Source organism: Labeo rohita, chromosome 9 (assembly GCF_022985175.1).
Source record: "Labeo rohita strain BAU-BD-2019 chromosome 9, IGBB_LRoh.1.0, whole genome shotgun sequence".
Classification (NCBI taxonomy): Eukaryota; Metazoa; Chordata; class Actinopteri; order Cypriniformes; family Cyprinidae; genus Labeo; species Labeo rohita.
In genome coordinates this window covers 40,719,777-40,735,289 of record NC_066877.1, presented here as the reverse complement: position 1 = coordinate 40,735,289, position 15,513 = coordinate 40,719,777, and the positions used below count along the sequence as shown (strand labels likewise).

General features: G+C 41.7%; 1 protein-coding gene across 2 annotated transcripts in view; it reads right to left on the bottom strand.

Moving 5' to 3' along the window:
* Positions 1-15,208, bottom strand: part of map4k4 (mitogen-activated protein kinase kinase kinase kinase 4) — a 52,194-nt gene extending 36,986 nt beyond the window's left edge. The window contains exons 1-2 of one of the 2 annotated variants that reach the window (XM_051118584.1): positions 14,859-15,208; positions 14,533-14,598 (exon numbers count right to left, since the gene is read on the bottom strand). In XM_051118584.1, the coding sequence (XP_050974541.1) occupies positions 14,533-14,598; positions 14,859-14,915 (123 nt within the window). In that variant the 5' untranslated portion in view covers positions 14,916-15,208. The remainder of the gene's footprint in view (positions 1-14,532; positions 14,599-14,858) is intronic. The other variant, XM_051118585.1, reaches the window with a different exon arrangement.
* Positions 15,209-15,513: the final 305 nt, after the last annotated feature.

Sequence of the window (15,513 nt, the reverse complement as noted above, 5' to 3'; positions counted from 1 at the left end):
TGAGGGAGGATTCTCATTTTGGGCAAACTGTCCCTTTAAAGCCCTTATTCCTTAAAAACTCACTTGAAAAGACCGTAAGAGGCTCTTTCTCAAGCTGGACATCCATACGTGTCATGACACATGCAGGAAAACTGTGTGACTTTCAGCACTGTTATGCGTTTCTGGACAAACATTTGCGGTCAGTGTACTGACATGAATTTCATCATCAGGATGAGATATTTGGGGCGTGATTATCATTATGGGATGCCGTGGGAGTGAGAGTGAGGAAACCGAGTAAGAAAAGTGACATTCACAGCTGTTCTCTGACACAGACCTGAAATAAGAGGTTTCCTCATGCGCATGTGATCAGCATCACTGAATATCAGAACTAATAACACAGCTAGTGCATGAGAGATAGAGCACGATCCGGCAGTTTCTACAGACGTTTTTTTTGTGTTCCCTCTCTGTCTGTGAGAGTTGTGCTCGACTGCATGTGTGAGTCTGCCTGGTTACAAACTCCCAGCCAATCAGAGCCTCACACTGAGGTCACATGACCACCAGCTCTCTGGGGGCTGTGAATCATATATAACACCACATGAACGAGCTTATATCTGTGTGTATGTCATACGCTGACATGAGACGTCACAACAGCAGTGTTTGAGTCAAACACAACAGCATCACACTCTATTATAATTAACCATTTCTATGAAAAGATGATTAATGCACACATTGACATGCAGATGACAGCCAGTTCAGGTGTGGAGAGCAGGACTGGAGAGAGATCAGGGCTTCAGTAAACAGTGAAGCACAGATCTACTGTTGACGGATGAGCACATGTTGACTTTGTCAGACGGTAGTACACATGTGACAGAATGAGACTGAAGAGCATTGGAATGAAGAGTGTTTGACACAGACAGCATGAATGTGGATATCTGTGTGTAACATTTGATGTGTAGTCATGTGTTCAGCATGTGTGGAGGCAAACACATCCATGCTGGACCGTTATTCAGTTTTCAGTGTTTCAGCGCCACCTAAAGCTCCATGCGTGTCTGCAGCGGCTCTGGACATGTGACCTAAAACTTATGCTTCATTGGCTGACACAAAGGAAAACAGTTGACACACACTGAAGAAGAAAAAAAAACAAAAAAACAGTGCGTTCAGTCAGAGGGCAGATGTTCGTTGCTGATAGCTCCACAAGAAAAACTCAAAAAGTTTAACAGCGTCATAAACGCTGATCATGAGTTCATCTTCAGATCTCATCATCTGTCAAAACACACGACAGCATCTGTGCTAGAAAACAGCACTGCTTAAACAGATCGTTCAGCCAAAAATCATCATTTATTCCCACTCACGTCACTCCAAACCTGAACGACTTTTCTCCTCCTACGGAGCGCAAAAGAAGATATTCTGAGAAATGTCTCATCTTCTGTGTTCCACGGGAGGAGGAAATTCATATGGGTTTGGGAACAACATGAGGGTGAGTGAATGACAATTTCCATTTTTTTGCAGAACTGCCTCTTTAAGATAAGGATGACCGACTATGGGTTAGAGAGACTGTGAGTGAGTGAGTGAGTGAGTGAGTGAGCGAGAGCTCCATTTTGCGTGTGCAGGCCGTGTCCGCAGGCCTCCTCTAATACAGCAGTGGATGTGATGGGATGTGATGTGGCATCATGCTTCTTTCAACACTTACTTTGCACTGTAGTGAAGAATAGTGCATCTAACTCCAGAATAAAGAAAGAAAGCACATATAAAAGACGACTGCTGCCTTTTCATGCTTTTTCCGATTCATCCAGGTATGAATGCAGCTTTCACGACATAGAAGCAAAATGACAACATGTCACCAAACACAGCAGGAAATAAACTAGAGCGGGGAATAGCACACTGTTTTATCAGCTGAACCCTTCTGGCATTTGACATCTCTGGAGATTATGCTAATATTTCAATAATTAACCTGGCAGAGGTTCAGCCATGATATAATTTAATTCAGCAATATCAATTAACAATAATCTACCACGTTTCACTTCTTTTATTTTTAATTATTTAAAAAAATAATTATTATCTAGATTACACTATAAATCTATAGGAAAAAAAAACTCTCCCTCTTGTAATTTTGGCCCTGTACGAGTTTCTTTTTTCTGTTGAACACAAAAGATGATATTCTGAAGAATGTAACCAAACAGCGGACGGTAGCCATTGACTTCCACAGTATAGAAAAAACAGAATGGAAGTCCATAGCTGCCGTCTGTTTGCAAAGAAGCTCATACAGGTTTGTAACTTAACGGTGAGCAAATGATGACAGAACTCTCTTTATTTTTGGGCGAAACCTTGCTTTAAAGCTTCCCATTACAAATGAGGTTAAATGTTGTGAAATGACTGAGAGCACATGTACAGACAGAGTTCATCACTGTGAATGAGATCATGAGCTGCTCACGTGTAAATGAACACAGACTCCTGTCCACTTGTAGTTATGTACAGTGTTCTCTCTAACACCGTAAAAACTAACAGATGTGCTAACTTAATTATTTTTGTTGACTTTACTTAAAGTGTGATTGTTTGTTTACTTTACTGATGTCGATCTATTAAAGCTTACAATTTGTGCTAAAAGTACTAGTTACTCAAGTGTCCCTAGTTAAGGTTACATGATTTGTTTGAGTGCTGTGAAAGTCGTGTGACCACTGGTGTCATCAAGGTTTGGATTGAGAATTTTCTGATCAACGGCCATCTTGCTTAGTTGAAGACCTCAGCTGATAAACAATAAAACTGGTGAGTGTTTATACATATACATTTGCGTTTAATATTAAGGATCTTGATGACATTATATTAAAGTCAAAGTTAATGGATTAGTGCATGTGTTTTGTCGAATATTTGTTTGTGTTTTAAAGGCTAGTCAGAGACATCGGCAAAGATTATGTTTTAGCAGTAAATTAAGAACAAAGTCCCTAATATACGCCTTTTGTAAGTCTTTTAATAACAAAGCCATTTTTCATATAGTATATCTTGAGCCAATATAAAGTGTCATTGTATGTTATGTTTTGTTATATCGTCTATATGTCAGGGGTGCCCAACCCTGTTCCTGGAGATCAACCTTCCTGCAGAGTTTAGTTCCAACCTTGGTCAAACACACCTGTCTGTAATTATCAAGTGCTCCTTCAGATCCTAATTAGTTGGTTCAGGTGTGTTTGATCAGGGTTGGAGCTGAACTCTGCAGGAAGGTAGATCTTCGGGAACAGGGTTGAGCACCCCTGGTCTATGTCATGCCATGAACATATATCTGCAATTTTCAGAGGTTGAATTGCTGGCACATTACAGTAATGAAACACAGATGAATGGGAAAATAAAGAACAGGACGTGCTTGACTGATAACTAGCTTTAAAAGACGCAAAAGATGGCACTCCTGCGCTTAGAGCCCGACCGATTTATCGGCAAGCCGATATTATCGGCCGATATTAGGCATTTTCCAAACTATCGGTATCGGCATTTATAATGGCCGATAAATGAAGATTTCAAAAATAAAATAAAAACAGACGAAACACCCTTCAACCATGTCATGAGTGTTGCCGTTGTATAGTTTGTCCACCAGAGGGCACTCTACACCGTCCCTGTTGGCAACACTCGTGTATAACGCGCCACACATCCTGCAACCTGCTGCTCCAGCCAGAGTCGGGCAGAGAGAACCAGGTATCCGCGAGTGAGATCATCGGTGAAGTGTGTTCATGGTGAGTTGGTCACGAGACATACATTGCTTGAATAACAATTAAAAGAACATCCCCATCAGTTCTCTTAACTCAAATAAGCATGACAAAATTCGTGACTATCATGTCCAGTTTTGCTGCTGTTAAATAAGCCGAGATGAAGCGGAATTAGCTAGTAATTACGTTACGTTGTTACAGTGTAGTTGACTGACTGTCCTTTTAACTTTTGACAATGAGACTGAAGTATTTCTTTAATAGCGTGACAGTTATAGCAATGAGACGTATCATCTCTCCTTGGCCTGTTATATTGAAAATGTATGTTTTACAATTTGCAGTATGACGTTATCCATTGCTAAATTATGGCTCATCATAGACTAGCTAACCGCAAAGCTAGCTAATGCCACTATCAGTGGAAGACCGCTAACGTTAACATTAATGAGCTTGGAAACCACAACGAACTTATTCTGCCTAAATAAAGTAATGATTACTGTATTTATAACTAGCATATCTCTGGTTACAGTCCCTGCATTGTAAAATGTAAGTTAGACTTGCGAGGAGTGAACATTTAGACAGAGAAAAAGTATCAAACGTAGCTTGTGCATAAAAGTTAGCTTTTCTTTTACATGTGTGTGAAATCCAATAACGCCAAGTGTGCGTTGCAGACTGTCGTTCAGCCGCAGCATTAACGAGTCACATAATGGATTTAGATCGCTAAATAGTAGGTTTTAGAAGGCAGGCAGCAACTGATGATTGAAAATGGTTTGATGTAGCTTGGTGGAAAGAATTTAAAAAGTGCAGGTAAAGGGATAAGCAAGCTGACAGTGTAATTGTGACAATAAAAGAAACAAGTTTCTTTTTAAAATGCATTATCATATTATGTTAGTTAAAACTCATAAATAACTACAAATAACTAATGTTAGGGAAATCTGTTAATGTTTTGTTGCACGTTTCCTAAATTAAAAAATAAAAAATAAAAAATCGGCCGATATATCGGAATATTGGATTTTAAAACCAATAAATATTTGTATCGGTATCTGCCTTCAAAATCCTTTATCGGTCGGGCTCTAGCTTATACGCCGGTCAGTATTGAAGAACAGAAATGGGTTCTGTTTCACAGCATTTGAATGTTTAAATAAACGCGTTATGTAAAATCCCAATCTTGCAGAGTATTCACATAAACACAGTCGGTTATGTCTGAAATGAAAGTAAACAATTAGGAGAAAAAAGGGTTGTGGAACAAATTATTTCCCTCTGTCCAGTTAGTAATGGCTATCCTTTTTTTTTTTTTTAGGAAAGAGATTATTAGGAGTTGGGACTTGCGGGGGTGAGCGGGGAGCGGGGGGGTCCAAAAACCAGTCAGTATTTGTTGTGACCAGCATTTGCCTCACGCAGTGCAACACATCTCCTTTGCATAGAGTTGATCAGGTTGTTGATTGTGGCCTGTGGAGTGTTGGTCCACTTATCTTCAATGGCTATGTGATGTTGCTGGATATTGGCAGGAACTGGAACACACTGTCGAATACGCCAATCCAGAGCATCCCAAACATGTTCAATGGGTGGCATATCCAGTGAGTGTGCTGGCCATGCAAGAACTGGGATGTTTTCAGCTTCCAGGAATTGTTTACAGATCCTTGCAACATGGGGCCGTGCATTATCATGCTGCAGTATGAGGTGATGGTCGTGGATCAATGGCACAACAATGGGCCTCAGGATCTCGTCACGGTATCTCTGTGCGTTCAAAATGCCATTAATAAAATGCACCTGTGTTCGTTGTCCATAACATACGCCTACCCATACCATAACCCCACCACCACCATGGGCCACTCGATCCATAACGTTGACATCAACAGACAAACCACTCACCCACACGACGCCATACACGCTGTCTGCCATCTGCCCTGTACAGTGAAAACTGGGATTCATCCGTAAAGAGAACACCTCTCCAAAGTGCCAGATGCCATCGAATGTGAGCATTTGCCCACTCAGTTCTGTTACGACAACGAACTGCAGTCAGGTCGAGACCCCGATGAGCATGATGAGCATGCAGATGAGCTTCTCTGAGACTGTTTCTGACAGTTTGTGCAGTAATTCTTTGGTTATGCAAACGGATTATTGCAGCAGCTGTCTGGATGGCTGATCTCAGGAGGTGAAAATGCGGTTTTGAGGCCGGTTGGATGTGCTGCCAAATTCTCTGAAACGCCTTTGGAGACGGCTTATGGTAGAGAAATGAACATTCAATTCACGGGCAACAGCTCTGGTGGACATTCCTGCAGTCAGCGTACCAATTGCACGCTCCCCTCAAAACCTGCGACATCTGTGGCATTGTGCTGTGTGATAAAACTGCACATTTTAGAGTGGCCTTTTATTGTGGCCAGCCTAAGGCTCACCTGTGCAGTAATCATGTTGTCTAATCAGCATCTTGATATGCCACACCTGTGAGGTGGATGGATCATCTCGGCAAAGGAGAAGTGCTCACCAACACAGATTAAGACAGATTTGTGAACAATATTTGAGAGAAATAGGCCTTTTGTGTACATAGAAAAAGTCTCAGATCTTTGAGATCAGCTCATGAAAAATGGGGGCATTTATAATTTTGGTCAGTGTACATACTCTTCCCTCTTTTCAGGAAAATGAGGTTACTCTTCAGCACACTGTGGTTCTCCATGGCATTTCTGTCCTGCTTGGGCACAACGGTGAAAAGAAAGGTCTGGCTTGTTTATTTTAATGTTTTCTCTTGATTCCTCTGTTTTGTTTACTTGTTGACACAAGTTGACATTGCAATACATGTCAAAGGAGTTAGACAGTATGAGCAAATGTTTTTGTAACTATGTAAGCTAAAGTATAATGAATATGCATTCTTTTTGTTGTTGTTGTTTTTTTACCTAACATTGTTCGGGAAGCAGACAACCTCTGTCAATTTAAGTCTATACTAATGACCCATCTCTTTAACCTGGCTTACACATAACACACTAACGCACTTGCTACATCGTAAGAAGAATTGTATTTACTATTAGTCTGTTTTGTTCGTATTCCAAGGTCACCGTAGCCACCCAGATCCAGTCAGTATCCAGTCCAGCCTGCTACAGCGTGGAATTGAACTGCTGGTTTGTGTTGTCAGAGGAAATCTTTTTTTTTCTCTATTTCTGTGACCGATGGAGTTTTGGTTCCTTGCCGCCATCGCCTCTGGCTTGCATAGTTAGGGACACTTAATTTCCAGTGATATCATCGCTGGATGATGACAACACTGGGTGCTTCTAAATATCCCTCCTCATCTCCTCGCTACTTCGTCCTCCATCCTATGACCCGGAAACCGATTGAGCTCAGCCGTCTTGTAGGACATCTCAATTCTCTAATTACACAGTGAGGAGGTGAGGATCGAGGAGTGAGGAGGCTTCCTGAGGTGTCATGAGCGAGGATACACAGGTGTGTCCTTTGCGGAAGTGTTTTATCGACTAAATGTGCTGCATGTATAAATTCTCCTCCCCCTGCACATCTGTCATAATAATTTACATTTATATTTTACCTTTGGAGTTTAAATACTCTCATATATATTTAAACTGGGCATCTTGCTTTATTCATATTTATTATGAATGCCTTAAATAACGAACTTTAACAATATATGAGCAGATCCCTTTAGTGCAGCTGATGACGCTTGGAAGAGACACTTCAGTGGTCCAGAATATTCCAATATTCATCCTTTGATTCCTCCGTCCTCGCATCTTTTCCTTGGTCCTTCCCTCGCATCCTGAATGGGTGGAGCTAAGATGCGAGGAAAGAAAGCAAGGAAAGGAAACGAGGATGCACAAATAAGAAATGAGACGCACCCACTGAATTCAATGATGAACTGCCTTTAACTGACAACTGAGTGTTGTTTACTGTTGTCCTTTTGCATTATTGACACACAGTTTTACTATTTAATACTGTAAAGCTGCTTTGACACAATCTGTATTGCTCGGAATATTCTAAACATTAGTTAGCATCATTAATGAACTATTAAAAATTACAATGCTGATTTACATTTGTTTCCTGCATTTTGAAAAACAAATGTTTTGAAATGTAATAAACAGAGATCTGCTTTTTTAGTGTAGTGTTTTTTAGTGTTTAGGTATATTTACCCAGTGTTCCTCAGATCACAGATTCAATTAAGTTAACAAAACTTAAATGGCTTAAGTAAACAGGACTCAAAATAATTAAGGAATACTTTTAGTAACTACGACTTAAATTACACTTAATACTACTGAGTTAAGGCAACGAGTCTGCACAATTGAATTAAGTAAACTTATCAAATCTCTTTTTACAGTGAACCCCTGGTTTCACAGACCAGGTTCAAGCCTAGTCCCAGACTAATATGCAAGTCTGAGCTGTTTCAACTGGAAGAAACTTGCACTAACTGATCTTAAAATATATCAGTGCCTTTGTTTTGTCTCAAGATGCACACCAGTGTTGTTTTTCACTAAGCCACGTTTTTAAAAATTACTTAAATGTCTTAATTGAATTATAACCTAATCCTGGCTTAGTCTAAGCCCTGTCTGTGAAACCAGGCCAAAATGTTTTTCTTCCTGAGCAAAACTTTTCTCCACGGGTCAGATATTTCGCACACTCCTCCACCTGTGCTGGGTGTAAGTGTTTTGTTACGGTTGTTGAGTTTTGTTTCTGTTCTGTAACCCATCACCACTGTCATCATCAGACATCTCCTCTTTGAGACATGTTGGCGGTTTATTTCATGTCTTGTGTTTGCTTTGCCTCTCATGTTGAGCTTGGGGGGCGGGGGACATTTTTATTTCAAACAACAGAAAGCAATAGAAACATTTCAAAATTGTACTGTCTTTGCTGTACTTTGGATCAAATAAATGCAGGCTTGGTGAGCAGAAGAGACTTCTCTAAAAACATTAAAAATCTTCTGACTGGTAGTGTACTAAAACATGGTCAGTTGTTTCCCCCCACTCACGTTTGCATCTGTCCTGTGTGCATCATTTTCTGTACAGTTGCACATGGGCTCAGATTAGAGGGAATACTGGTGACAGGTGATCGAGAGCACTAGCCCTTAATAGGCGACATAGCGTGTCCACTCCAGATTTCCAGTGCTGTTTGCACTACAGGAGGCTCTTCAGGTGATACGGCTTCAATCCTCCAGAGAACTCACTAATGCAGAGCATCCTGCACTTCAGCACACCCTTCAGGAACTTACATGCTTTCAGGTCAACTATGAACACAAAAAACCTTTAGGGCCTGTTTACACCTGGGGCCGGTTGCATAAAAGGTTAAGACTAGTCTTATAAGTCCATATAAAGCAATACTAAATGTGTGTTCTGAGTTTATCAAACCACAGAAGCATGTGTTATTAACCACTGATAAAGAACCCCAGCAATTTAATAAAATAAGGTACTAAAATCTTTTAAAAAATGTAAGCAGTATTGTCTGCTCTCAAACGCGGCGGGCGTGTCCACTGTCGGCGGTAAAACCACACCCATTCGTGGAAAAGCTGCCGTCTCAAACTGCCAAATATCACTACAAGCTGAACGGATGCAGCTTAATTTAAATAAGGAGACTGAGCTGTTTTGTAAATCGTCGCAACTAGGTAACATGCATTTACATGATGAAGGCACAGCTAGCAAACAAGTCAAGTCAAGTCACCTTTATTTATATACCGCCTTTAACAATACAGAATTGTGACAAACTGTAGTATGTAACGCGATTGAGCAGCGAACCACTGATGCTAATGCGCTCTAGTTATTAGGTGTGTTTGACTTGAAGCAGTGCTGCACAGAACGATCGGTGTATGATGACAAAATACCGCAAGAGCAATTTGAAAGCATAAGGAGCGTAAGGTCTGCTCTCTACAGCTCTCACTGTACTTTGACAAACACCAATCGGTCTGTGCTGTCATTGCTGCACAGGGGAGGGGCCATGCTTAGTGACTCTGTTTCATCATCGAGTCATGATTTTAACCCCACCCAGAAAATCCTGAACATGATAACAGTCTAACTTCACAATTAAGTACTACATAGTTCTCAGTCTTTGCAGCGTGTTTCAGCAATGCATTTCTAACATTTATAATGTGTTTAGAAACAATTCTCACACTTTAGATGGACTTTAAAGGTTAGACAGCAATTTTTTCTTGAAGAACGGTCATCATTTTTACAATTCAGTTACATCAAAATGTAGATTAGTCTACAAATGAGACCGATTACCGTTTGGCTAAGTGCTAGTTGGTCAGACTAGTTCTTAAGAGACGGTCTTAACATCAAGGCTAAGTTTACGCAACTGGCCCCTGGTCACGGGCCTCATTCGTGAAACTTGTGTAAAAGTATGAGTAAATTCAAAGTAATTTGCATGTAAAACAGACCTTCTTGAAAACTCTGCTCTGGATTCACAAACGTTTCGCGAGCATCCGATTTGATAGTCAAACGTGTGTTAATGAACTTCAGTTAATGAACTTCAGTCATTCGTAAATAGGGTAAGTGTGCACACTCATTCACAATTAGCATAATTCCCACCTATGAACTACAACTACAAAGCTCATCGATCTGAAAAGCGAGGCGTTCTCTGATTGGCCAGCTATCCGGTGCGTTGTGACTGATAATGACTCATACTGTCTTTTTATGCGTTGCGTTGTGCCACGTAAACAGAACACCATGTCTGCATTTGTGATCGTAGAAACAACGAACAAGCACTACTCTACACTGCTCGAAACTCGTGTTTGAATAGTCAGTAGCGAATTCTTTAAATATGAAAATGTACTTACAGCCTTGAGTCAGAAAGCACCAGACTGTCCGTGCAACGTTAGAATTGCCCCACTTGATAGCCTTAACCCTTTGTGTACAGCTGGCATTGTGGGCTACTCTCCCAGGTTCAGGAAACATCCTCCGTAAAATGCACAGCACCCACTCGAATATTTGCATTGTACTGTTCCAGAACAGTGTTGTAAATATAACTTAACCACTGATTTCTAGTTGTGTCCTCATTTGGAAGACCAAACAAAGTACTTTCGCAATGAAACATACAGCGTCTCCACGACATGGTGGCGGCTGCAACAATACTACAGTCGGTAAAAGTTATACCTTCTTCCTTTGCATATACATTTGGGTGGTGTTATGCAAATCTACCCACACCGCGACGTAGATGTGGGGGCGCATTTGAATGAGCCATGGCTGAGTCTTAACTTTTATAATAAACAAATGATTCGCGTGAACACAGACGCATTTGTTTAGATCGGGAGGTGCATTCCCTTTACAATAATCTAACTAATCCACTGCATCTTCAGTGGCTCAGATGTCGGGAGCAAATGACGACCACCATGTTCATTATTACATCCAACAACAGAACACTCCAACTGCTTAGAAGCAATTCTTGTCTACGTCGCTGCTCCAGCATCGAAACAATGGAGGTTGGACTGTTACAGCTCATTCAAGGCGGGTCTAAGGTAAGACGACCGTGTCAATCGACTATCGTGAGAGCGGCCTCTGTCGATGTGTCGTCACACAGACAAGATGCTTAAAATGGCTTGATTTGAAAAACGGGAAGTTATTTTTACAGATTAAATAAATACGACTGGGTGGATTTTTATCATTATAGGGTGGTTGTGTACACACACTGCCAACACACATTAATGTTCAAACAACATGAAAAAGTGAACTTTACATCCGGTGACCCCTTTAAATTCATCGTATTTACACCCGGTCTTTTCATGATCATAGAGCTATCCAAACAGAGAAAACACATCAAGTGACCATGTGTAAACAGGCCCTGTGATTCTAAAAATGCTCCAAACGATGGGCCACTGATCAGGGGTGCGTTTCCCAGAAGCATTGTTAGCCAACTATGGTCGCAAGTTCCGTCGTTACCAACATAGTTCAACAATTTGGTGTTTCCCGAAACCACAGTTCAAACGAACATTCGCAAACAGCGTCACAAACGTACGTGGTTGGAACTACAGCTCTCGACCTGTGGTTAGAAGCATAGTTCCTTGTTAGTAAAACATATGGGCTCAAATTATGCTCTTGGGCACAAAAAGCAAGCTAACATGCAGTACAATCTATCTTTCACTCGATCTAAATATAAATGCATTTTAATCTATGTATTTTTAAGCTTCCTCTGCAAGCAACGTTTTTGCATAGTGCGCATGCGCATAGATGCCTACGGGAACCCCGGAGCATGACGTAAGAGGGAACCCACGACGAATCAAACATCAAATAAAGCGAAATGACACGGAACAAAAAAAATAGTAAATTAGTCACCCGGTGCCATGTTTAATATAGCTGCATTTTAGATCTCTAATCAGTTAAATAGCATAAATTATTACTCTGTGACGTCATTAACAACGACCCTACATTGTTGAACTAATGCGGTTCAAACGACGGAGGTGTGACCGTGTTCGGGAAACAGTCGTGACTAGCTAGTTCATTTCCACAACAATGCGTCGTACTATGGAAGTTAATCAGCGAGTTACGTCGTTGTACGGGAAACGCACCCCAGAACGGCACGGGCTGCAGGATCTCAGGTCTGTGAGGAATCGTTATCGTGATCACCTTATAATATCCGCTGGATCTCAGGCCTTCTGATGAGGACACGGCTTTGGCTCACCCAAAATTTCTCCTATATCGGCCACCGCTGCAAACGGATGCTGAGTGAACACACACCGGAAAACAACACACACTACAATCTGAAAGTGCAGACCTCGATAATCTTCAATCAAACCACATCTGAATGTGGCACAGATTGATTTTAGTACAAATCTGATTTTGTGTGGCTGGAAATGAGTCAGACATGCCTAAGATTCAAATTTTGTCTGTCAGTGTCAGTGAAGATGAAATGTCACTACAGGTCATGACTGCTGCTTTCTCACAGCCTCTGAAGAATAAACACAGGCCAGAGCTGGACAACATCACCATGAGTTACTTCATTTCACCAGCACAACATACATCACAGTTTAACCTACAAGTAAGCTTGTTATGATCCCAAAATGTTGACATCCCAGCCAAAACTAATACTAGCCTGACTAAAGTAAAACATTCTCAAGTGAACAGCCAGTAATCAAATAAGAACCAAGAAACTAATTACAAACAGCAGGACAAACGTACACACACACATGCTGAAGCACAAGCATAGAAAGCCATTAGACGGCAGAAGCTTAAACACATCAGATCATGACGAGTTATTTCAGGCCACAAAGACCTGCATGCGTTTGAATCTCTCTGATTATATGCTGTCTGTCCCAGAGCAGCGCTGCTGCGTTTGACCCAATCTATTACTGTCTCCTCTCTCAGGACCACACCTCTGTCCCACGATCTCTCCGTCTCCTCTCTCATGCTCATGCTGATGTGTGGCTGTGAGCGAGCGTGGTGCATTATGGGATGTCGTGTCTCTGCACTTCCTGCAGTGATTCCAGTGAAGCACAGTACCGTCAGACACAATTATTACCATCTCCTTCTCTCCAGTCGTGATTTGATCTGACCGCTGAAAGTCTGTCATACACACACTTCGTTTTTTAACGTAAACTGATTTATTTGTGAGACGATAGCTGGGGTCGCTCATGCTGAATTAAACACGCGAAATGGGACAACGATATTACGTACTACAAACTAATTTAGAAACATACAGATGGCAGTCGTGTAGCTTGCTAATTACTAACAGAAACACTTCAGTGCCAGCTCATGTGCAAGACTTTAAGTCGTGCCTTAAAGAAATGAAATCAAACACATCTGATGTGGCATGAGTGTATTTGATAAGTACATGATGATCTTCAGTTGTACGTGAGCTGCGATGGGAGTTTTTGTGACTGACAGACTCAGCAAAAATGAAGGCAGAGCTCTCTCTTCATTTTTACTAAACACCTGCAGGAAACACACAAACCTCACCGGTTCTCACGCGCTAAAACACACGTCTGAGTTCCTGTTCATCACGCTTCATCAGCGCTCTCTGTGTGTGCTGATCAGTTCATGTGAATAAAAGCTTAAACTGCATATGTCGATCACAGCAAGCGGCCGTGTCTCGCTGTTCAATTCATCTGTTGTGTTCTATGTTTTTGAAACTCACATTTTTTGATTGCGTGGATTTTATTTGAGACGACAGAAATCTTTCAGGCTTCAATAAAAAAATAAATAAAATCAAAGTCTTACGCTTTTGGTACAATATGCAGGAGTAAATGATGAAATTGTTCATTTTGGGGCGAACTATCACTAAAGCCGGCAACCAACAGCACTGTCATTTAATAAAATGATCTAAATGATTCAGAAAGAGAAGCCATACGACTCTGTGGCGACTTCAAACTGTAAGAATGACAGCAGCGAGGCAGGTTCTTCTGAACAAAACCACAATCTCTGCACTTCCTTTCTTTAAACAACAGCTTCATATCATGGGGATGCCCATAATGAGCGTTCATCTGATTGGGATGCACCTGCGTGAGGGACATCCTGTTATTATCTATAACACTTATTTGGTTTTTTTTATTCAGTATTGTGCAAAATAAAACCAAAAAGGAGGCAGATTAGAGATGTTAAGAATCACGGTTGAATCTTTGCCAGCTCTTCGGTCACACAGGACTGAAACAGCAACAGCACAGCAGTGCAGTAACGTGCATAAAACACCGCTGATGCACACATCCAGGGCTCAACACTGCTCGTGATGCCGCTGCCGCTGCTTCAAAGCCAGTTTATAATCAATGTCGTTTTTTTGTCGCATAGAGTGTAAGGCTATCTGCGCATGCGCAGCAGATCACACCCATCAGCAGGGCTCAATGTCTCTGATGAAAGCGCTCGACTGTAATGTAAATGGCTATTCTGGTGTAAAACAACAATGGAGCGGTCTGGAGGATGATCAATAAAGCTCATTATAAATGCTGTGAGATTAAAACGACACCGACCTTGTATACTTGTCCGTACGTGCCATTGCCGACCACTTCCACCAGCTCAAAAATGCCAGCAGGGTCCTGAAATCACACAAATGTCCATCACAGAGGTTAATAAGAGACACTTTACACGTATGAATGTTTTGCGGTGGAGCTGCTGCGCGGAGAACGTGCGGCTCCGCTCCCTTGATTTTTTCAGTCTTGCACGAGAGGAGCGGCAGCAGACAAAGGGCCGCCGACACAATAAACAGCGGAGCTCGGACACAGCCCGGACCGCACGACCGAGCACAAAACACCGCCGAAACACACGGAGAGCAGCGGGGAGAGGGGGATGCACTTACGCGCAGAGAGGCGAGGTCTATGTCCACCAGGCTCTTAGCAGGGGAGTCGTTCGCCATCTTTCACCGATTGTTCGAGTCTAAAACGATGCCGTGTTTATTCCCGTGCGCTTCAAACGTGTGGCGTGCGCTCGACGCTGCCGCTGATCATCGTTAGATTGGTGTCGATAATCCTGAGAGAGCAGCGCAGGCCCCGCAGCGTTCGCTCTATTGTTCGCGATGACGATGATGATGATGGCGGTGATGATGAAGTGCAGCTGAGTCTGGGTCAGTCCATGGCGGAGGAGTGGGCAGAGACACCGAGAGAGGGGTGGGACGAGGGAAGAAGGCTCTGCTCGAGCATACACTCCGCAAAAACACAATGCGTGCCAGACACTTAACGTAACGTAATGTATGTCCACATACATTAACATATATAAATATTTATACCAACTTCAAGTAAATGCATCACAATAATACATTTACTGTAATACAAAAATATTTACTTTAATAAGTATGACATCATCATATCAAGAGGAATCTTATTAACAAACATTAAAAGGATAGTTTTGTTTCTTGATGCTGATTGGTCAGTAGCTGTGTGATTATTTACAGTAAAGCTTGATTATGATGCTTCAGTGAACGCACTCTTAGCAACATAAACAGTCAATAAACTGTT